The sequence below is a fragment of the Labrus bergylta genome, chromosome 11, assembly GCF_963930695.1.
Source record: "Labrus bergylta chromosome 11, fLabBer1.1, whole genome shotgun sequence".
NCBI classification, from domain to species: Eukaryota; Metazoa; Chordata; class Actinopteri; order Labriformes; family Labridae; genus Labrus; species Labrus bergylta.
Genome location: NC_089205.1, coordinates 16794045 through 16817038, shown reverse-complemented (window position 1 = coordinate 16817038; position 22994 = coordinate 16794045). Strand labels below are relative to the sequence as shown.

The following is a 22994-nucleotide window of genomic DNA, read 5'->3' as shown; positions in this document are numbered from 1 at the left end:
GTAGAGGCTTAAAAAATAAATTTTAAAAAACCCTCGCTTTCTCTCCCTTTTCTCCCTGTTTTCTCTTTATTGATACTTTCCAACAAAGGCAAGTAATAAACAAATGGTAAAGCGTAAACAGCTGCAGCCCCCAGTAGTGGAATTGAGCCCTGACTCTTTTTTTCCCCCTTCTCTCTGTGTGTAGTATGTGTTCAAGTCAGAGGCCCACGGCTTCAGGACGGTCCACGAGGAGCTGGCAAAGGGGATGACGTTTGACCTGAAGAGCAACGAGCAGGCAGCAGTGAGAAATGTCCTGAAGGTTTGTCTCTCTCTTCAGAACTACTTTACAGCAGTGTCGAAAGAAACGGAAAGCGAGACCGTTGTTTTATGCCTCAAAAGTCTTTCGGAAAGTAAATCCCTCAAACAGAATCGTGTGTGCCTCGTGTTTTGAAGAAGGAGCTGATAAAGCAGATTTAATCTTGTAAAATAGATAAAGTTGAGGTAATATTAATAAATTAGATTATATTGTTAAAAGACCTCGCTTACACCTCTCCTGGTTTCAGTTCTCCTGGTTCTTCTTTGAGCTGATTGTCAAGTCCATGGCCCAAAATTTGGCAGAGTCAGACAAGTTTAAGGTAACATTGCACACTCTACTTGGAGCTTCTTGACTATCCAATTAATTTAAAAACAAATTTAGTCAATTTTCTATACAAACTGTGTGTCCTTTGTGTACGCTAATGGTAACTCTGTTGACTCCGTGATCCCACAGCTCCCGAGGCCCCAGCGTTTCCCCTCATCCTACCTGAGTCGTGTGGAGACGCTGGTGGAGACGGTGTCTGAACACATCTTCTGGAAAAACAAAGACCTGGGAGAGGAGACCCGCAGTGCCAACGCAGCAGTGGCAGCTTTTGTCAAGGTGGGGACAAAATGCCTCAGAGATTTAGATCATCATGTAAAAAAAAAGACAGTTAGGTTTAAAGGAGACATCCTGTGCCACAAGAAATCCTATTTGATGAACACATGCTGTGTAAATGGTCTGCAAATGAAAGTTGTTTCCAATTCCTGCATCTATGTTTAATGATCTCTCAGTGTCTTAAAAGTCTGTTTTTGTGTGTCTCATTGCAGCGTTGCTTTACTCTCATGGACAGAGGCTTCACATTTAAACTGATCAGCAACTACATCAACATGATAACTGCCACTGACAGCAAGGTTAAAAAAAAGCTCTTAAAATATCCTTCAGCACACTTTGAATGTATTTAGAATAAAATACAGTGTGCAATAATGTGTTTCCTTTCCTTTGGGTCTGATAGGTATTGTGTGAGCTGAAGTTTGAATTCTTACGAGAGGTGTGTAACCACGAGCACTACATCCCTCTCAGCCTGCCCTTACCTTCGGCTCGTATCGCAGGTACAGTCAGAGTCTGAGTCCTCTCGTGTAGTTCAGTGACGCCATTTTTGAATGTGTTAACTCATTCATTGAGTAGATCCAACCCTCATTCGTCTATTAACATAGTCTCTGTCTCCTCCTCTCTTGCTGTCCTTTTACTGTTTGTTCATGTCAGACCATGCATCCTCAGAGCCACAAAGTACTCATGGTAAATACTCATTCCCTTAAATGTTGTATGTGTGTGTGTGTGTGTGTGTGTGCTGCAGTGGTATGGAGGTTATGAGATGCATTGAAATAAGCCCCTTTATTTGCTAAGTGTAACCAGATTTTTGTGTATTAAAGGATTAATTAACTCCTTGATGGAAAGCAAATATCGGCACAAGGATTATTTAAATGATGTCCGTTCATTTTCATTTGAATGTGAATTATTTGATGTACTGTCACCTCTCAGTCTCAGTGCCCGAGTACAACCTGACCGGAGAGTTCTGCAGGAAGCACTTCCTGACTGGCCTGTTGCTACGGGAACTGGGGCTGGCTCTCCAGGACGAGCAGGACCTGAGGCACCTCGCTTTGGCCACCCTGAAGACTCTAATGGCCAAACACTCGCTGGATGCACGCTATGCCACCAAGGTAGCCAGAACACATGTTTACACGGGGGACTCAATGTCTCACGAGTCTCCACAGTTGGAAATTTCTCCTTTTGTGACTCACACACAAACATATACACACTCACAGAATTGGTCAAAACAGCTGTGAGCAGCAGACAAGATGCCTTAATGAACGCTGGGAAATATCCAGATGGGATCATGTCAGTAATGTGCCCTCTTTAAGCTCTACCAAAGTCTCTGCCAACCACAACACAACTGCAGCGCTGTGGCCAAAAGAGTCAAACAAAATGTGTGCAGAGGCCAACAAACTTCATGTTTTAAAGAAGGCTAGAACATTTTCATGGCAAAATATATACGTATAAATGAGAGTGGGTTTATATATTAATCTAGCAAAGACTGTTCATTAAACATAGACAATCAAAATGTAAATACAACATTAATTATGCAAAACTCCTCTCACCAGGGAGAGATGTTCTCATTAGAAGTCTCTCCAGGGTAAGGGAAACATATTGAATGTATTGATCCAAGTTTCATAGTCAAAGAACATTAGTTTAAGTATGATAATTATTTTTGATTGGCTTAAAGATGCGCACAACTACATGAAATGTGATGCCTGTTTTATTGGCTGCCTTCCCAGGAAAAGCAGGCGAGAATCGCCTCTCTCTACCTGCCGCTGTACGGCCTGATCCTGGACAACATGCCACGATTCTTCCTCAGGGACATCTTCCCCATCTACTTCACTTCTAGTGACCAGGTAAGAGTCCATTGAGTCTGTGTGTACTGCATCGATTGCAGTAGATCTTATTCCTCAATTACATCAGGTACTTACATATGATTTTCTTCCTTAGCTGTCCAGATTTGTGCATCTTTTTTTTTAGTATCACTAAAAATCTGTGGTCTTGTTGGGTACAGTAGAAGTTGTCGTTTTTATTTCTCTCTCAACTTATACTTGTGTTTTATCAAACTATATCCAAACTTTTGTTTGCCAATAAAACTACATTTGATCCTGCAGTTTGAGCTGGAATTGCAGAAATAAATGTGTCACCTTTACTCTTCCTTTAATTGTTTTCTTTCATTGTTAAATGAGCATAAACACATAAATACCTCAATATTTTCAGTGAAGAGTTAAACATTCAACTGGGAAAAGTGCCTTAGGCTTGTGTGGCTCTCACTTGTGGATGCTGATGAAGTTTTGTTTGTATTCTTGACAAGCATTACACCCTTTTAAAAAACGAAGAAACGGGTGAAACCAAACACTTTTTTTTTTTTTGCTTTTGAATAATCCCGCTCCCCTGACTGTCCTCCTACCAGGGCTCTCGAGATGACCTCAGTGTGGGAGGAGGTGTGGCTGCAGGGGTGATTCCTGTTACCCGCCATGGCAACTCTGTAGATGCCTCCTTTTCCAAAGAAGTACTCAACTCCATCACAGGTGTGCTGCTGTCTATCCACTGTCTGTATAAACAGGTGTAAAAAAAAAAAAAAAAAAAAAAAGGACATTGATGCTGACTCCCCTCCCCCCTCTCCCCTCCAACTTGCTTTACCAGCCTTCTCTTCCCTGGCAGTTGCCTCGGCTAACCAGGCGGACTCTCGGGGTTCTCTAATCAGCGTGGACTCAAACCCCAGCAACAGCGACAGGAACAGTGAGAAGATGGACGGCTGTGAGAAGGTGAGAACATCTTTCTGCGTGTGTTATTGCGATATTTGTTGGCCTGAAAGCATTTATATCTGAAAATACTGACGACATTACCGAAGCTACAACCCTGAAATTCACACGTGACTATAAGTTGTATTCTGTCTGGGTGTGTTTCTGTAGTTCGCTCGACCGCAGTCCCTCATCGGTTACGGGTCTCGTTGTGACAAGCTGGACCAGGCGGAGACCCGCAGCCTGCTCATGTGCTTTTTGCACATCATGAAAACCATATCTGAGGGTAGGAAATCACACACACGTATAAAGAGAAGTCACACAGTCCTTGTAGAGTTGAGCGCTATTTATCGTTTTACATATTAATATAGACAATTAACCGAAGATTTAGTTCTTCTTAAGAGCTTAAAAACTCTACAAATTGGTCTTTTTACTTTAGGAACGTCTCAGTAAAAAAGTGACCTAGTTTTCACCAGAACCTTCATAAATCTGCTCTGCCTGACATGTTGTCCTCTGCTACCTGTTTCCAGATGTGCTTGTGTCCTACTGGCACCGGGCCGTTCACCAGGAGATCTCTGACTTCTTTAACATTCTGGAGTGAGTGCTACTCTTTCTTCATCGCAGAGCATTACCACAGCTCTTTTTTTAAATACAACTGATACTGTGATGCTGTATCTGTGAGACGGGGGAATGAGAAGCGTAGAAGTGGGATAATGTAGCCAGAAGGGAACAGATAAAAGAAGAGACACAGCAAGCAAGAGAGTAGAAAACAGTAAATCCAATGAGAGCTTCTCATCTCGTGAACAGCTCAGTTGATTAACTGCCTGTGTTTCCTCTTCGTCTCAGCATCTAGACTTTACTATATCAGCACTGTTTCGTCACATGGACAGCATTTATCCTGTGTTTTAACAACAAAACACATCAAATACAAGCAAACCTTCGCCTTTCACTCAGATGTTTATGCATTCATTTTCTGCAGGCTGTGTCTGCAGCACTTCAGGTTCCTCGGAAAGCGCCACATAGCCAGGTGAGTCCTCGCTGCTGTCATTCTCCTGTAAACAAACAGGGGGAACCGCGCCTCGTTCACATGCATTTATTGCAAAGGTGCAGATGTGGAAACGCACGTTAACTTAACATACAATCTGCAGTCAAAGGTTGTAACTGCCCCGCCCACTGCTACATAATTCATATAGTCAAGCACACACATGAATGCACACGTTTGGCTAAAGCAGCTACGCAGACACATGTGCAAACGCACACAAATAAATGAGTCGGACACAGTCAGGCAGAAATACTAATATGCGTTCTGCATGCGCATGCACACTCAGGGATGAGCTTCAAGACGAGGGAGAGGTAAAGACGGGGAGAAAAGGAAGAGAGGGGGAGGTGAAACTCCTGGATCTGGCTGCTGAGAGAAAAGCTCTGCTGGATATTGTACTGTAGTAGTTGGCAAGGAAAGGATGGGGGTGGTGTGTGTGTGTGTGTGTGTATGCTCTTACTGGAGCTGAGCCATTGGCACAGCTAGACTCCTCCATCTTCTGGTTCCTCCCAGCTAATTAAATTAGCCCTCTTTTTCCTTTCAGCAGTAAGATGCTGAGATGTAAGCCAACAAAAGGCAGGCAGAACACACTGCTTTTCTGTATGTAGAGGCATTAACAGAATAAAGATAGCTGCAGGCCTAGCTAGCGCTCTCAGACGTAGATGATCCTGTCTGGGGCTGCTAGCTACTTAACATTCGTCTGTAATACCAGGGCCATAGGGGGATTCGCAGTCTTACGCCTGTGTCTGTCTCTTTGATGCCTGGCTGAGTCAGAGTGGGTGCTCGTTGGAGTTCAGTAGTAATGAATTACACTAGCAGTGTGAAGCCAGGCAGCAAGCTGGGAAGTCAGCCAGCCTGCCAGACGACAGTTCAGTCATTCAGGCGTCTCAAAAACGTTGTTTCAATTTTTACATTTTTTTTTTTTTTTTTTTTTTAATTGTAAAAGCTTTTGTGAGGAGTCTTTATCTGGTATTGGAAAACACTGAAATGAATACTACTAAGAAGTAGATCAGGAAAATAGTTTGTCAGAGCCATTACCAAACTGGAAAATGCTGCAGTTTGTTTGTTGTTGCAGAGTGACTCGCCTCCTTAAATGAAGCCACATTCAGACTCCAGATTAGACACAGAAATGCTTCATGCACATGCATAATAATCACATCAAGACCCAAACAAATAATCAGTAATGTCTTCTCCATGTTCGGCTGTGCTGTTGTAGCCTCCTAAACGGAGCCCTCCCCCCCCCCCCACCCATGCAACAGCTGCTGCTGTTAATAGAAGTCAGTGTGACTGCAAATCATTGGTTTTGTTGCGTCATGTAACCCTCTCTGTATTGACATAGATCGTAAATATACAAGGAATGTGTGCTGTTTCTTTTTATTAGTTTTGTTTGCTCCTTTTCAGATTTGATGGTTGGTGTTGCATGTTGACCTTGTAGTTTTTCTTTTGACTCCACCTATCGCTGTAGTTTGCATGATTGACATGAATTCATTAATTGGCTCTGCGTCGGTCGTGTTGATTGTCCGTCATTTAAGAACACAACATGTTGAACATCTGTTTGTTGAAATCCACTTACTAAGCTGAGATATCATCTTTACATCTTACTCTTCTTCTTTTTCACTGTTTTAAACATCATGAATGCTGACCCCCCCCCCCCCCCCCAGCCTCTGCTCTCCACTAACACTCTAACATGATCTGAGACAACATTCACACTTTATTACACTAACTGCAATCTTAATCCATGGACTCTGCTACACCACTAACCTTTCCATCTGGCTGACCTCCCCTAACTCTGCCTTTAGCTGCTCTCAAACCTCAGGGGCAAATTGAGGATCATGAATGCTTTTAGCTTACATTTAGCTTTGCAGGAGCCCAATGTGACCTACTCTGGAAAGCCCTTTAACATTTTATCTGTTGGTCTGACTAGTATTAGTTTAATTTCACTTACTTAAATATTGATTTGACTCATTTATGAAACAGTTTTGACTTGCTACAAATATATTTATTCATATTGAGGAGCCGGCCATTTACACAAATATCTTTGATTGAATGTTTAACATAAATAATTCAGATTATTTGACTTTCAAAATAACAATCACAGATATCTACAGGTACATTTCTTAAATATTGAATAAGAAACAACGACTAGGTAAAATGTAATTATCCACTACAGACATCACCAGATGTATTTGTGACATGTCACATATCAACAACCTACTTTGGATATGTAAGTAAAGCGCTAATGATATCTACCATCACATTTTGACTTCATTTAATATCAAATATTCAATCCTGAAAAGTTCCAATAAGAATTCTCCACATTTTCAATAAATGTAAAGAGCGCACATTTATTTTGACAAATTAAACGACTATTCACAACCCCTAAAAGCAATTCTTGATCTAATAGTAGCTCCTCACTAGTTACAACTCCCAGCCGACACATGAATAATTTATTATGTATGCTTTGCCATAGACCCGTTTTCTATAAATATGTAACACGGTCACAAAAATGCACAAAAATGAAAAAAAGCTGTACACATTTACATTTTCACTTTTAGGTCAATCAGTGTTGATTGTAGGAGTGCTCAAGTAAATGTTAGTGTGTCACATTCAGTTATACAGCTTACTCATGACAGTGTTGATGACCAATAAACAACTAAACTCACTAACGTTAGCTTTGATGTGATTGGCTCATGAACAGGAAGCTAGCGGCGGCAGTAAAGCTGGCCCAATCCACGCAGGCCAATGGCACCCTGAGGGGCTCTAACCACCCCTCCCAGTCCTCCCAGACCTCAAGCCTCTTCCCACAATGGTAATCACCCTCCTCAGCCTCAGCCATGACGATGGAGTTGCTTTAAGAAACAAGAGTCTTTGGTTACTAAAATTGTGATTAATGTTAATGCAAATGTTATTGAAATGGATTTTATTTTAACAATAAGAAACTTAAGTTCAGGTACAACCTACCACACATGGAGTTCGATAAACATGTCCTCGTCCTGTGTCCAGTCATTTTGATGTAACCACTGTGTTTCCATGACGTAGACTGTGAATGTGTTTTAAGCATGCACCTCATCATACCTGCAGTGTTTGTGTGCTATACCAGTCTTTGTTTGTACTCCCAAGTGTAAATACTCCTGTCAACAACATGTTCTTTAAGCAAAATCCTTAGAGACAGATGACTTAGATTTTGCACTAGGTTTAGTAGTTTCTTAGCTGGCTGCATTGCACTTAAGTACTTAAACAGGTGTTTCTAATACGTGCAAGTTCTGCGATTGATACTCGCTGCTGTTACCTCCAGGATGGCGTCGTCTGGAGGCGATGGTCACCGACACGCTCGCTCCCAAACTATGCCAATCATCAGGGGCAAAAACGCTCTCACCAACCCCAAGCTGCTGCAGATGATGGAGACAGGTAATAACCACACACTGATGCATGTTGACTGGGATCAGTGCTGGACAACTGCGAGGGACATATCTTATTTATGTCTGATTCTGTTTCCAGATGGGAGTATTCAGGATGGGGACAACTTGAGTCCCACAGATATCGAGGCCAACTTGTCCACTGAGGTGTCCCTCACTGTGCTGGATGTACTCGAGCTCTTTGTGCACCATCATAAGGTCTGTGGTTTTCACCTTTTTTATAATAAATACATAAAAGCGTATTTATTTTAATTTATACTAAAAGCGCTAAGAAATAGCATATGTGGTTAATTTTGCGTATGTGGAGCTTCTTAATTTATAGTGTGTTTCATAATATCACTGTGTAAGTATGTTCAGTATTGGGAGTTGACAGTCACATGTGAATACAATTGCGCTGCAAACACGTAATACAAGTGACTTTCTTATCAGAACAATAAATTCTGTCAAAACAGAGGATCACCAGGGACTATGCCCCTTTATAAGCACAGCTTTGAGAAGTTGGGCTTGTTGGATTGATAGCTCTACAAAATAAGCTGTACAGCTAATGGTAGTGAAAGCTTTATGCCCTCATGTCGGGAGATTTAATGCAGATGTTTTCTGAATACATTTCTTTCTTTTTTTCTCAAGATTTACTTTTTGGGCTTTCATGCCTTTATTCAGATAGGACAGTGGAGAGAGATAGTGGGGGATGACAGTAAAGGAGCCAGAGGTCAGACTCAATCCTGGGTCCCCAACATCGGCTTCTGTACAGGGGGTGTACAAACTAAATGCTAAGGCAGCTGGCTCCCAATAAATTCCTTTTAAATCATGTTTCATTTATGTATTAGCGCATTTCATGTTAATGTAGTTTTGGCTTTTCAGCACTTTTTTTTTTTCATTTGTTTTTCCTATTGAACAGTCTAACTTCCATTGTGGGTCAGTTGCCCTTGTCTGTCTCTGTAGGGGCTTTTTAAAATATAAATGTCCCAATCAGAAATGTAAAATTATTAATTAATACATTCAGTAATAAAAAGTGTGTTTTTTTATCTTCTCATGCCTCTGACTGTAATTCTAAAGGATTAAAAAAACCTTAAATATATATATTTTTTTGTCCAATTAGATTGTTTTTCATTGATGTGCCAGAATTACTTTACCATGCACTTAATCCACACACAACCTCAGGATGAGTCAATGATACTCTACTGCACCCTGGTGGCTCCAGATATCTCTCTTTGCTTTGACCTATTAAGTAGTGTCTAGATTAATCAGAAGCAAACATTTCTTCAAAAACTTTGATAATAAAATGTTTTTTTTTCTGCTTTTTCCTTCTTTCATGCATACATACAGAAGCAGCTGTTGCTGGATGAAGGACAAAATTCCCTGATGAAGAAGGTGCTGGACACCTACTTGCTCTTCTTTCAGATCAACCAATCAACAGCCACGCTACGGCACGTCTTTGCTGCACTCAGGCTCTTTGTGCAAAAGGTGTGTCACACATTTCATGTTAACCCTCTTAATAGAAGATTCCCATGTTGTTTTTCTTAACCTCCGTCTCTTCCTGTAGTTCCCCAGTTCATTCTTCCAGGGTAAGGCAGACCTATGTGGCTGTCTTTGCTCTGAGATCCTCAAGTGCTGTAACCATCGATCCAGCTCCACCCAGACAGAGGCCGCTGCCCTGCTGTATTTTTTCATGAGGAAAAACTTTGAGTTTACAAAGGGCAAATCAATCGTCCGCTCACATCTGCAGGTCAGTGTGACCAAAATGTGTACAAATTCATTATTTCACTACTTTGTATTTTTTGAATCCCGATCAAGTAGCAGTCGTAAAAAGAGAAGCCAGGGCGGAAGTGCAAAAAACTGCAATTCCTCAAGTGTCCACTTGGCACAAGCTCCAAAAGCCCCAGAAGTCACATACACACCCCATGATAAAATAGCCATATTTTAGCAGAAAGAAACATATTTGTCATCTGGTACCAAAAAAAGATTTTGTTCTGAGTAGTTCATGTCTTTGTTGGCACACAATGAACAGAGGAGGGTAGAGTTTTTTCTAACTCATCCGTTTTTATTTTATGAAGGATACTAAATTAGTTATGCATAATTAGGGGGGTGACTGATAGGACGGCAGACGTGTTATAGCTTTTCACCTGTAGGCTTAAGACCTGCCTGTGCTCCACCTCTTGACCTGTTTCTAGGTTGATGAATGTTTGATTGAGACAGCATTTTCAATGTGGCGACAGCCATCGTTGGGCTTCAAAAAGTCCCGTTCAGTAACCAATGGGTGGCCTCACTGAGACTGGATCCATGTTTCATAAAGTCTACGAACACAATTTCATGATGTCTTAAATCATCTTTCCATTGAAGGTTATAAAGGCAGTGAGCCAGCTGATAGCAGATGCCGGCATTGGAGGCTCTAGATTTCAGCAGTCCCTGGCTATCATCAACAATTTTGCCAACGGAGACGCACCACTCAAGGTTGTGTTATTTCTCAGCTTAATTTTCAATAATTATGATTTGTGTCAATCTACTAATAATACTTAATATTTTTCCTCCAGAACACTTCATTCCCTGCTGAGGTGAAGGACCTGACCAAACGGATCAGGACGGTCCTGATGGCCACAGCTCAAATGAAGGAGCATGAGAAGGATCCAGAGATGCTGGTTGACCTTCAGTACAGTCTGGCCAACTCCTACGCCAGCACCCCCGAGCTGCGGCGCACCTGGCTGGAGAGCATGGCCAAGATTCATGTCCGCAATGGCGATCTCTCAGAGGTTACAGCACATTTTTTGGTTCCTTTCACTTTTAAAACTCAAAACTGCCGTTGGACTTGAAGTGTTACTTTATTTTGATCTGAATGTTTCGGACCTTCCCTCAGGCCGCCATGTGCTACATCCACATCTCAGCCCTGATAGCTGAGTCACTAAAGAGGAGAGGTAAGTGCACACAGTCCGCTGATTTGAGTTGACTTTTTCAGCATGGTTTATGTGTGTATTCAAGGCTAAAACATTGCTGCTGCAGTGAATACATCTTTAGCTGACATGATCACTTCTAACAACTGAGTCCTTAACAGCCATTCTTTGTCAAACAGCATCTCTCTCATTCTGTCTGATTACATGCTCCTTGCTAATACAGTCATTTGATCTTAGCTATGGCCAATGCTAACATGATCAATGCATTTTAGCCTTCTCCATTCCTATTGCTAATGCGGTCTTTGCATATTCTCATTGCTAACATGATTATTTCTGATATATCCAAACATCATTCCTTTATATCATCATCATGAGGGTCTACTGTACGTGTATGCCTAACAGAGAGCAATGTACTGAAATAGGCTGTGTGTATGGTGAAAATAAGTAAGGCACACATGGGATATTATGATGGTTTCCTATGCACCCTTTTTGTAGAATTGATCAATCCTAACATCAGACTGCCTTTCTCATTCACTAAGTGTAGAAGGAATTGAGCCTCCACATTGGGCGTTTTGCTGTTCCGCAAATCAGTCCGTTCTTATGTGTGCATGCTCCCTCATTGAGATCGCAGCATGTTTCTGTCCTTTCACAAGCACTTTGAGCACTTCGCCTGTTTCCAAAAGAGCTCACATAGCATGCAAGCTTCTCGTCTGATTACTGTGAGCCTTTTCCTTGAGCACAAAAGACAAAAGCAAGTGGTAAACCTCCTCCTCCTCCTCCTCCTCCTCGCTCCTACCAAACAGGCTACTGGAGAGCAGACAAGGCCGCGATGTCCAGTGTGTCCCCTGAAGAAAGCCCTGTCTTTAACTGTAGCTCCTTACTAACTACCTCCCGAGAACAAGACAGTGAGTGTGTGCGCCGTGGGCCTGCTGGGTGGTGGTGGGGGTTGTGTGGGAGTTAAGATCACAGAGATGGAGAGACAATGGACTTAACCACTTGATTGTTGGATAAAAATTCTTCTCTGTTTATTAAACCATGCAGTCGCAGTTTGACAACCACTGTTCTTGCCTTAGATGTATGTGTCATCACTTTTTGCTGTCACTGTCTGACCTGTTTGCTCAAGTCTCACTGGATAAGATGTTCAGTGTCACTGAGGTCTGATATGAAGCACGCTCACGTCTTGATGTTTTTTTTTTTTGTTTGAGTGTATAAGCAAAGGTAAAACCTCTTGTATTTTAATACAAGGGCGTATATGTTGGATTTTGGAAGTTAAGAAATTTAATATCACACAAGCAAGGTATTATGTGACCTTTATGGGCTGTGTTTATTTATGGAATTACTTTTTCCTGAAGTCACTTTTGCTTGTTTGAAAACCTCAGCGTCGTTCTCTATGGGCTGGGCGGCGTTCATGTGCATCAGCCCGAACGTGAAGGAGGAGGGAGCCATGAAGGAAGACACTGGTACACAAGACACACCATATACTGAGGTCAGACAAAGACTGAAATCCTTATCAGAAATCCACATTCAAGAAAGTAGACATTTTTGATCAGACTCTTTGTTGCCAGAGGGAGAAGATGTTACATAGTGACATCTTCTGATCGTTCTATTCTGTGTAGGACACCCTGGTGGAGCAGCTGGAGCTGTGTGTGGACTATCTGTGGAAATCAGAGAGACACGAGCTCATCGCTGACATCAACAAACCTGTGATTGCTGTCTTTGAAAAAAGGCGGGATTTCAAGGTAGATATTTAAACAACTATCCATTCTTAGAATGTTGGTGCATACAGGCCTAGGTTTAACCTCACATGTGTGTGTTTGTGTGTGTTTGTGTCCACAGAGGCTGTCGGAGCTGTACTATGACATCCACCGCTCCTATCTGAAGGTGACTGAGGTGGTGAACGCTGAGAAGCGGCTCTTCGGGCGTTACTACCGCGTGGCTTTCTATGGACAGGTGAGCGGCACTCACTTCTCGTGACCGCTCATTTTGCAGTAACTAGAGTTCCACAGCTGACTGACAAAACTGGTACCCATGGCCCTGTATGTGATGCACATTAACAATGATATAAACAAGTGTAATATATCTTGGATGTACAAAACTTTTCATGCCTTTAGTGTTGAAGAAATTACCAAGACTTGACTCCATACAATAAGACTCAGTTGACATCAGATGGCTTACGATGATGAAAGTTTATACATCAGATGAATCCTCAATGATTCAACATCACACTTCTGTACTCGTGTCTTGCTCAATCACACCTGCCGAACTTCTCGAAAGGCATCGCATATATCCAAAAAGACATTATCATGATCAGGGTCGTGTCCCATTGACCCACCTAGACTAAACTGTGACGTCTATAACACTGGAGCAGACAACAAGTCTACCACACATCCTTGCAGATATCAGGAAGAACAGTTGACACTCTCTAAGCTCTACTTGGTATTCTAATAACAACTGAACTCTATCAGGTCTGACTGACATTAAAGAACAGTGAATAAACCTAATGACATGTTTACATTATAATCTAAATAACTACAGAAATTCCACCACATTTAGTCCCAAGTTTACATTTTGAAAAACGCGTACCTATCTCCAATATTCACTTTTTTTCCCACTTTGGTACATAACAGACATACCCCTCTTTATAAACAGTGTTACTTCTCAGAGACAGTCTCTACAAAGGCTGCTGTTTTCTTTAGTTATCAATAGTTTGAGTGACTCAAAACAAAGATGGAAGTTATCAAGGTTAATATTTCTATATCACTCTATCAATTAAACCAAAGCTTCCACAGAGATCCGTGCCACCAGGGCTATGTGGGAACATTAATAAAGTTTTGTTCTTTGGTTGAACTGACTCTTCAGAGGTGTTGAGAAGCATAATTCAGTATAACAGGGGGAGTTGTGTCCTAGTTTATCTTTAATTTGTGCGCTTTGTTTTTTAGAACATGGATCCCTGACACAGATCCCTATTGGTTAATTAAGGGATGGTGTTTTAATGCAGGGCTTTCAGAGCCCTGGAGGGAAGAAAGAGTTTAAAAAGCTGGGGTTTTAATTGGTCTCTGTATTCAAATAATGGAGGGAAACGATAGACCTTGCAGTCTTGTCAGTGAGGCTTGGATATGGAAAGGTAAGGAGAGCAGGTTTATTTTACTGAGTCGGTGTCCTTAATTTTTCTGTCTGCTCTTTCCTTTCTTTTTTTTTAATCATATTTTAAATCAAGATTGCGGTAAGTTTTGGATATCTTTGCTTTTCCATTCTCCTCAGAGCTAACCACGTTTACCTCTCTTCTCCTTCTACTACTATTAACACTGACTGCTCATACCCATGATGGGGGGTTTGTGTCAAGCTTGCTGTGGTCCATTTTACTCCTAATAATCTCCCAATGATGATGTTGTTTCCCCACCTAAACATTGAGAAGTCAAAGAGCCGTCTTGGACAGGAAGATACACATTTGACACTTTACTCCAATGCTGCTTTGAAAATGACTTCCCACCTCTCCCATCCACCTCTTAACACTTGACACACTGTCCGGACTGGGTTGCTCTAACACTGATTATGGCCTGTGACCACCAGGGGGAAACATAAAATCAGGCTGACATGTGTACAGCGTGTCGTAGAAGCACATAAAAACTCCAATACGGCACAAAATACTCTGTTCATTAGTGTGTGGCTGTGTGTGTGTGTGTGTGTGTTCTCACAGGGTTTCTTTGAAGAGGAGGAGAGCAAAGAGTTCATATACAAAGAGCCGAAGCTGACAGGGCTTTCAGAAATCTCTCAGAGATTACTCAAACTCTACTCAGACAAGTTTGGAGCTGATAATGTCAAGATGATCCAGGACTCAAATAAGGTAGTTAACAAAGAAATTCATGATTTGCCTTGCATTACTCTTATTGCTGAAATGCTGTTTTTTTTCTTCTTCTGGAAGTATCATTTCATTCAAATAATCATCAATGCTTTCTTAACATTCTTTCAAAATCAGGTGAACCCTAAAGACCTGGACCCCAAGTTTGCCTACATTCAGGTGACGTACGTCGTGCCCTACTTTGATGAGAAAGAACAGCAGGACAAAAGGACAGATTTTGAGAGACATCACAACATCAACCGCTTTGTGTTTGAGACGCCGTTCACTCTGTCGGGAAAGAAACACGGAGATGTGGAGGAACAGTGCAAGAGACGCACCATACTGACTAGTAAATATAAAATCCTGTGAAGAAAATGTCACAATTATAAGTACATTTTTTTTGTCCTTACAACAGTTCAATCGTTCTCTTTAGCGAGTTCCAGCTTCCCCTACCTGAAGAAGCGGATCCAGGTGGTGGAGCAGCAGAGCACATCAATGAACCCGATCGAGGTAGCCATTGATGAGATGTCCCGCAAAGTCTCTGAGCTCAACCAGCTGTGCAACATGGAGGAGGTGGACATGATCCGGCTACAGCTGAAGCTGCAGGGTAGCGTCAGTGTGAAGGTAGGGGTTCTTCTTGATTACAGACACCTTAATTCATTGAGGTTTCTTTATTTTTGGCTAACTTGCTGTTTCCATTGCAGGTGAATGCTGGGCCTATGGCTTATGCCAGAGCGTTTTTAGAGGAGAAGAATGCAAAGAAATATCCAGACAACCAGGTCAAACTGCTCAAGGAGATCTTCAGGTAGGATTTAACGCACAATCCAGTGCAAAGTGTGGAGATTATGATCCCTACTCTGTCACAGTAGGTTTGTAATCTGAGTGAAAAAAACAAAGAACATGCATGCACCAGTGCGCTGAAAGCATTGTTACCTAATCAATATATCTGAGTGCAAATCATTGATCCAGATGCTTTTATGTGTCATGCAAAGGTACATGGGAAATATAGTTTTTATTATTATTTACAAGATCCAGTTGCTTTGGAAACATTAGTAAAATTTCTTTAAAAATGCCACAGGAGGTGAGTAGAAATAAGTAAAAAATAGGATATTTTTTTTTGTTGCTTTTTTTGCTTTTTCTTTACAAAATTGTAAACTCCGCTCTCGTTGTTCTTTATTCCATATGTTTATCATGTTCTACAGGCTTGTCTTTATGTAATCCATTATATACATATATAGATGATTTAAGGCCAAGTTTAGGGTAAATTTAAATCTTTTATTAATTTTATTGACATAAAATTGAAGTCAAACTGTCAAATACATGGATATGTTAGAGATGTAACTCCTGATAAACATAGGAACCCCTTAATTGAGTGTATTTTATATATTTTAATGTCTACCATGTAATAATCATAAATCAATAAAGATAATGTTCAGTCACACTATTCATTTCATCTATCATTACTTTGCATTAAGTTCATCCTTGTTCGCCCCCTGCAGGCAGTTTGCAGAAGCGTGCGGTCAGGCTCTGGATGTGAACGAGCGACTGATCAAGGAGGACCAGCTGGAGTACCAGGAGGAGATGAGGGCTCACTACAGGGACATGCTGACTGAGCTGTCGGGCATCATGAACGAGCAGGTCTCACTATGCAGCGTCCATTAAGTGTCTTATCATTTCTCTGGCTTAATGGGTGTCATCTCTTCTTGTGCATCGTTTTAAGAGTCATTTAGCATTTTCACGAACATCAGTGTCTGTTTGTCTCTATGCTTTTTCTTACTTTCTCCTCTCATTACAGCTGCAAAAACGTTTTCATGCTGCTGCCAGTGTTTCATCTCTGTCTGCCAGCTCTCTGTCCACTCTTTCTAAGACTGGTATGTCATGTCATCACGGTCCTCCATGAAAGACATCAAGCTTTGTTTCTACACGCTTAATCTACTTTTCCCCACCTCCCATCCCAGTCTATCCACATCCATCCTTTAGCCAAACTGCTGTCTTTACCTTCTTTTTGAGTTTTACTTTGATTCTTTTCCCTCATTCAGATTCCTCACACAAGACAGCCAGGAACGGAACGGCACAGCGCCTACTGAACGGCCAGTAGCCTCACTAGAAGAAGGACAATTTTTCCCCTGAATGTCTTCGGAGTGCCAGTTTGAGGCTCATTCTGGAAGTAGTGGAATTGTGACTGATGGTGAGTGTAGAGAAAACAAGGGAAGAAGAAGTGTGTAGACTGTGGTTGTGATAGTCTGTAGTCCTGTGGTTGAACGTTTGAACGTTGACTATCTACAGTTAGAGGCCAGGTCGCTGGACTGTTAGCTTCTGTTTGGTTTTGGTTTTAGAGACTCCATGTGCAGAATGGACCCCTCCCCAGCTTACACACTAACAGACACATGCAAACAAATACGTACAGTGCATTTTTTCATACACACAAACACACAACATGCGCCTTCTCTCCTCAACCCTGTCCCTTTAGAGAACAGTGACCTTACTGAGCTTGAGGTGCGTTCAGCTGTACTTGTAAAATAAAGCTTTCTGGTGCATTTTAAAGGTTTTTACGTTTTCTTTTTTTTCCAGTGAGGTATTATTGTACTTCAGACTATCTAAAAAGAACTTGAAAGATGACTAATGTGAAAAAAAAGGGTTTTGGATTACAGGTCAGAAACTGTAACTTACACAAAGAAGCATTTGAAGAGTTGAACGCACCTCACGTTCCTGTTTGAATGTAGAGCAGCTCCACATTGCTACTTTGTATCCTTGCTAAAGTTCTGGAAATATCAGCTCGGCAAATTTCAAATGGAAACAAATAAAATACAAACTTATGTTTTGTAACATTTTTATGATTGGATTTGCATTGTTACTGTTATTATTTCATGTACTGTTTTGAATTGTAAATAAGAAATATTAATATTTAAGAATGTTTGAAATGTTTCTTTTTATAAAATATACAATATATAAATATTTGTTTAGCTGAATTTAAAAAAAGAGCAACAACTAAAGTTTTATGTATAACATTTCAATAAAATTTTGTTAATGTCCAAAAGTTTATTATGCCTCCATCATTATCCTCAACACGTTTATTTATCTGCCGTCCTTATATAAGTACGACTTCTATTGTGTGTTCTTTTTTTTTTATCTTTCAGGTCATTGCATTCAGATCGCACCCTCTCACTTCACTGTAGTTCCAATCACTCGTTTGCTAATTGCATCCAGGTTTCCATCATTTTGACTGGCGTAAAATACCTTTTTAAAATAAAATTGTGTCCTTGCTGTCGCAGTGCGCCCCACCTCCTCTAATGTGACTGAATCACTCAAGGCGTCTTTTAGAATTGAATTAAAAAAAAGAAACTCTTTTAAATAAAATCAGAGGGAAGTAAAATATATAATGCTGCTTTATAGTGAGATGTTTTTGTGCTAAGGCACTAACTTCATCACACAAAGGTATATAACTATAACTCAGGTTAAGGTGAAATGTCATTTGAGCACCTTCTCTGTTGAACAGTTTTCCACAGGATCTGGTATCAGTTTTGTTCCACTTGTGTATAATTACTGATCATGCATAGAGAGAGCAGCAGAGTGCTTCTTTATTTATTGATGTTAAGCTTTAGGTTTGAGGCCCTGAACATAAAAAAGAGTTAAGTGGTCCTGAATGTGCAGCTGCTGGTTAAACATAATGAAGTCCTCTGTCTTTATAGCTGCCTGACAAACATGCTGACGAATTGACAACTCTAAGCCTTAACTCTCTCTCTCTCTCTCTCTCTCTCTGTGGTCACACATCTGAGGAGCAGCAGATTCAGTTTCACTGACCTCCTGCCTCTTCTGCAAAAAAAAAACTCACCGCCAATCAGTCTTCCTCTCTGTCTCCTCTCCTGTCCTCTCCTCCCTCCCTCTGTGCAGCCTATTCTGTGAACCAGAAAGAGGGGACTGATTGGGTTTCTCTCCTCTTCTGACTGGCGTATATGTGCCTGTCTGACTCCCTCCTGGTGGCCTGGACCCTGTCAGGGTCGGGTTACTGAGAGCTAGCACACAAACAAGAAAATATCTTGAACTGACTGCTAGCATACTGTAAACATAAACAATTTTTTGTATTATTATTGTTTTCAAATGTTCAGGAAGTTCTACCCCACTTTTAGCAACCCGAGCAAAGTGTTCAAACAGGGACGCCACCAGAGATTTTAATAACATTGCCATGAACAAATGGCAGTAACATTATAGGGGCTGTTATCAGCTACAGCTCCCTCACTTTTCTCCCCCATACGGCGCCCAAGCATTTGAATCTGTTAAAAATGTGTTATAACCTGTGGCTAATTGACTTCCACTGTAGCACCTGATCATACCATACCTGCTGAAGAAGCCTCATTGAGAGCAACCATCTAAAATGTTTCTCATTTGTCTGCAGCTTGCCTACATTTGATGTCCGTTTGCAGTGATTCCCTCCCTTATTTATGAGATGCTTGTTTTATTTTGATGTAATTCATTCCCATGATTGTCTTGTCATCGTTGGGTTGACCTCCTGACCCCTGACTTTATCAAACAACTTTCATCGGAAGACACAGGACAAAGTGTTTTCAGTAGCACACCACCTGTGTGTTCCTATCTGTGGTCATGAAAGTGTGAAGAGGCAAATTAATGCTGACGTTAATTATATTTTAACCCCTTGTATCCCCTTTATATTGGGCTAACTTTTTATGTTTAAATCTGTGCTAAAGGGAACATCTGCATAGGTGGTCATTTGGAAGTAAAATTAATCAAAACTATATTTGGCATTACAATCAAGACAGAAAATATTGTGAAAGGTGGCATTTTCTCAGTTTCTTACCTTGATTTATCTCTGCTGACAGATTTAATGAATAATTTAGAGGCAGGATATTGTAATCCCAGTAGAAACAAGGACATTACATCAAGGTGACAGGGGTGCCAAAAAACTGGGAACTACCTTTTTTTTTTTTCTGGAACTTAAACATGACGTTAGACAACATTTAGCGGGGCAAAAAGTGATTGTGCGTAAGTATTTTTTATTTCAGTGACTCGACAAGTTTAGCAGGTCTCCCGCCGTGCAAGCTCCTCTGCAGTGCATATTTCATTTCCGACCTCTGCTTAGTTTTCCTGAAACTGGACTCCAGGCCTGATAAATAAAACATTGTGTGTGTGTGTGTGTGCTGCTGGCTGATCACTGGAGCCCTGTCAGCTGTATAAGTGGTGAAAGGCGACATAATCTTCCCCAGAACAAGATCTGGACTGAGATTGAGCGCACAGGCACCCAGCAGGAGGACCACAAACCCCTGTTCCCTGAGGACGAGGAGCATGTTAGAGCCCCAGCAGCCTGGAGAGCTCCTCCTGCATGAGTCCCCGCCGGTGTTTGGGAAGCCATGGTACTGGCAGCGCAGCAGCAGCGCCATGGAGAGCACGCGCAGCCTGGCGCACGTCATCATGGAGATGCGCGAGGATATCAAGAAGCTGGAGGAGGAGAACCGAGAACTCAAGGGGGACTATGGTCAGCGGACATTTAGGGAAGGCAGTAGAGTTTCTTCAACCGCGGAGCAGATTGAAAACCCGTACTTGAACCTGAGGAGGAATGCGTCTGCGCCAGACCTTGAGGGACAATATAAAGGTAAGAGAAAAGGCCTGTTACTGCAAAAATAAGTCATTTTCAACTGTCCATAGACATTATTAAGAGTCAAATACAACCTATGAAATAGTGACATATCCAAAACGGAATGTTTTAATAGGAATGGATTAAAAATGTAGTTTAAACATCTACTGGTTTGTTTTTATTTCACCCAACAATATTGAAACCTAGAAGAATTAAGAAAAGTGGAGGAATTACATTTAAGGAGCGCCACAATGATTAAGGGTTAAACTTTCATCTAGTTATAAGTCTCAAACGATACACATTCAAAGACAGAATGTTAAAAAGGTATCTGATGAGAAAAGCACAATATCATCCTCCTAATTCCTCTTTATCAATTGGTCAAGTGCATAAAGATCCAACAGTTCCCATATTGCACCTCAGAAGCCTCTAACTGTCCAAATTTATAGGAGCACTTGAATGAAGTAGGGTCACACTCGCATTAAGTTTGATGTTTCACAAAAGACTGATTGAAGGTAGCAATGTTTGAGAATCTTGTGAAAGCACAAGTACTGTCCAGCCAAAAATATTTCGGGATCCTACATTTTCCATAATGCAACTCAGTGACCTCTTAATGGCAATTTTTTAACAGAAGTGCACTTTTTATTTCCAGAAAAGGCGACTAGTGAGAATCTAAAAAAAAAAAAGAAGTATTTATTCTAAGACATATTGAAGGTTATTGTATTTTCTAAGGTGCATAGAAAAGAAGCTTCAAATGAATGTCCTTTTTTTTTAATCTGTCTCTGCACTTCAGAAATTAATCTTTTTCATATTACATTACAGAAAACACCGTCATGACAGTCAGGAGGTACTCTATCACCTCCAACATGTCCGGTGTAACCATGAAAGAGGGGGGGTCTGACAGAGCAGCGCAGAGGGACTCAGGATGGGGACGACTAGAAGAAGACATCCACCATCACCATGGGAACAGCATCTTTGGAAACTCAGCCAAAGGAGAGGTTACCAACAGGCACTCTCTGCAAGAATATGTGCACAAAAACAGGTACAAAAAAATGCACCTTTGAACTCATAAATCTAGCTTTTAAAAAAAATACCCCAAATAAGTCTGGTTTAGGAGGGTCTCCTTTGATAATATGCTATCTTTTCTCTTTAAATTCTCTATAATATAGACTTTATACAGGGTGTGTTTAGATTTGTAGACTTAAAACGAATGTGTACCTTTTACATTTCAGGACAAAGGTAAAAACCGTGACATTCCTTCTACCAGTGGATGACATTTACACCAGTAGACCAGTTCTCACTAAGCACCAGGAGGGGCCTAAAATCACAGAGCTGGCCTCAATATCTGAGACAGATTCTTGAAAGAGGAAGCAGAATCTTGGATGTGGACCATGAGACAAAATGCAGACACAAACTGAGCCTCTGTGGCCGCCTGACAGGTCAACCTCTTCTTAATTTAGGTCAGGGTGGATTGGGGCGTTTTAATGATCGAGCCAGGAGCTTTATCACACTCACCACACAAACAGAGGACTCTGGTTACAGGTGTTTGTTTTCATGCGGCCATAGAGATCCAGGCCCGGTCAGCAGCGATGACACTCGGGGGGGGGCCCCCTGCAGTGAGGATCAGATGTCTGGACTACGATCTGAACCCTGGGTAGTTATGGGGTGCAGGTGATGGCACTTTAACAGACAATCGTGGTCGCTGACTCAGTCCTCGTGTGAAACTTCTGGTTCATTATTTATTCATCTTTGTTTCTTTTCTTTAATGGTCGTCAAGGGAGTCACCTGTGTGTTTAAGCATGTGACCAGTTTCCTGACACTGTTTCTAAAGAGGCCCCTTATAAATATTACCAGTGTTTGACATACAAATGTAAAAATGAAAGTAAGGCACCTTTAACAGTCACTGCAAGCTAATCCAATTGTCATATCAGTGTTATGAAATGTTTTGATATATTTTAAGAAGTTTGTTGATTGTTGTCATTGTGTCTCACTTGTGTCCTTCTTGTGGCTAACTTCAAAATGTAAGGATAATTCAGTATCATGATATTAACCTATTTATGATGAAATAAACAGAATTTTAATGCTGCGAAAATGGGCCCCACTAAGGCTACATGATATGGGAAACAATGATTCTAGTATTTTCACATGTATTGTGACATGATGCACCTTTAGTGAGAATTAATATTGTTGCATAATAATTTACATGTAATGGGTCAGGCTGAGTTTTCTTTGTATTAGTTAAAAACCAACTAAAAAAATACTTTATTGACTATTTTTGACCTTATTTTCTAACAAGAGTTTTGGGATTCTGGGATGCTGAAGGTTTTAGTTGTGAGGTCAAGCCCTGTGTATGAAGGCTATAGTTCTCCTAATGTTCGGCCCGGGTTCTAGTCCGACCTGCGGCTCCTGTCCCTCATGTCATTCCACACTTTCTCTCCCAATGTACTACTCTATCCACTGCCCTCTCCAAATAGAGGCAAAAGCCCTCAAATAAATCTTCTTTTTCTAATGGGATTATGTTGGCCACATACACAAGATAAGTTAAACAGAACCTGTCAACCTTTACAGATCTGCTAATTCCAATGTGTGGGCAGAGAGGATCTGAATATCCTGTGAT

The 22994-nt window shown here is 41.1% G+C and overlaps 2 protein-coding genes across 11 annotated transcripts in view; both read left to right on the top strand.

The window, feature by feature from the left end:
• Nucleotides 1-17833, top strand: part of dock10 (dedicator of cytokinesis 10) — a 63389-nt gene extending 45556 nt beyond the window's left edge. For 4 of the 10 annotated variants that reach the window (XM_065959922.1, XM_065959918.1, XM_065959923.1 and 1 more), the window contains exons 26-57: nucleotides 185-298; nucleotides 543-614; nucleotides 749-895; nucleotides 1105-1188; nucleotides 1290-1386; nucleotides 1541-1573; nucleotides 1817-1995; nucleotides 2611-2727; nucleotides 3285-3402; nucleotides 3518-3639; nucleotides 3787-3901; nucleotides 4146-4212; nucleotides 4595-4642; nucleotides 7353-7463; nucleotides 7950-8062; nucleotides 8153-8268; nucleotides 9397-9534; nucleotides 9614-9796; nucleotides 10411-10521; nucleotides 10602-10817; nucleotides 10922-10979; nucleotides 11759-11860; nucleotides 12335-12441; nucleotides 12572-12694; nucleotides 12792-12905; nucleotides 14653-14799; nucleotides 14932-15142; nucleotides 15227-15417; nucleotides 15498-15598; nucleotides 16293-16431; nucleotides 16589-16664; nucleotides 16833-17833. In XM_065959922.1, coding sequence (XP_065815994.1) covers nucleotides 185-298; nucleotides 543-614; nucleotides 749-895; nucleotides 1105-1188; nucleotides 1290-1386; nucleotides 1541-1573; nucleotides 1817-1995; nucleotides 2611-2727; nucleotides 3285-3402; nucleotides 3518-3639; nucleotides 3787-3901; nucleotides 4146-4212; nucleotides 4595-4642; nucleotides 7353-7463; nucleotides 7950-8062; nucleotides 8153-8268; nucleotides 9397-9534; nucleotides 9614-9796; nucleotides 10411-10521; nucleotides 10602-10817; nucleotides 10922-10979; nucleotides 11759-11860; nucleotides 12335-12441; nucleotides 12572-12694; nucleotides 12792-12905; nucleotides 14653-14799; nucleotides 14932-15142; nucleotides 15227-15417; nucleotides 15498-15598; nucleotides 16293-16431; nucleotides 16589-16664; nucleotides 16833-16891 — 3729 coding nt within the window. In that variant the 3' untranslated portion in view covers nucleotides 16892-17833. The remainder of the gene's footprint in view (nucleotides 1-184; nucleotides 299-542; nucleotides 615-748; nucleotides 896-1104; nucleotides 1189-1289; nucleotides 1387-1540; nucleotides 1574-1816; nucleotides 1996-2610; nucleotides 2728-3284; nucleotides 3403-3517; nucleotides 3640-3786; nucleotides 3902-4145; nucleotides 4213-4594; nucleotides 4643-7352; nucleotides 7464-7949; nucleotides 8063-8152; nucleotides 8269-9396; nucleotides 9535-9613; nucleotides 9797-10410; nucleotides 10522-10601; nucleotides 10818-10921; nucleotides 10980-11758; nucleotides 11861-12334; nucleotides 12442-12571; nucleotides 12695-12791; nucleotides 12906-14652; nucleotides 14800-14931; nucleotides 15143-15226; nucleotides 15418-15497; nucleotides 15599-16292; nucleotides 16432-16588; nucleotides 16665-16832) is intronic. The other 6 variants (XM_020639369.3, XM_029278354.2, XM_065959920.1 and 3 more) reach the window with 5 other exon arrangements.
• A 134-nt stretch (nucleotides 17834-17967) lies between these two features.
• On the top strand, nucleotides 17968-22469 carry LOC109988052 (putative coiled-coil domain-containing protein 195). Its single transcript, XM_020639388.3, has 3 exons — nucleotides 17968-20398; nucleotides 21200-21419; nucleotides 21610-22469. Exons 1-3 carry the CDS (start codon nucleotides 20092-20094, stop codon nucleotides 21737-21739), a joined length of 657 nt encoding a protein of 218 aa, XP_020495044.2. The 5' UTR covers nucleotides 17968-20091; the 3' UTR covers nucleotides 21740-22469.
• The last annotated feature ends 525 nt before the right edge of the window (nucleotides 22470-22994 follow it).

What these genes read in the sequence shown, in the direction of transcription:
- LOC109988052 (XM_020639388.3), top strand. Translation starts at nt 20,092, where the DNA reads ATGTTAGAGCCCCAGCAGCCTGGAGAGCTCCTCCTGCATGAGTCCCCG. An exon ending in CCTTGAGGGACAATATAAAG is followed by an intron (nt 20,399 to 21,199) that starts GTAAGAGAAAAG and finishes ATTACATTACAG; the next exon opens with AAAACACCGTCATGACAGTC. An exon ending in GAATATGTGCACAAAAACAG is followed by an intron (nt 21,420 to 21,609) that starts GTACAAAAAAAT and finishes TTTACATTTCAG; the next exon opens with GACAAAGGTAAAAACCGTGA.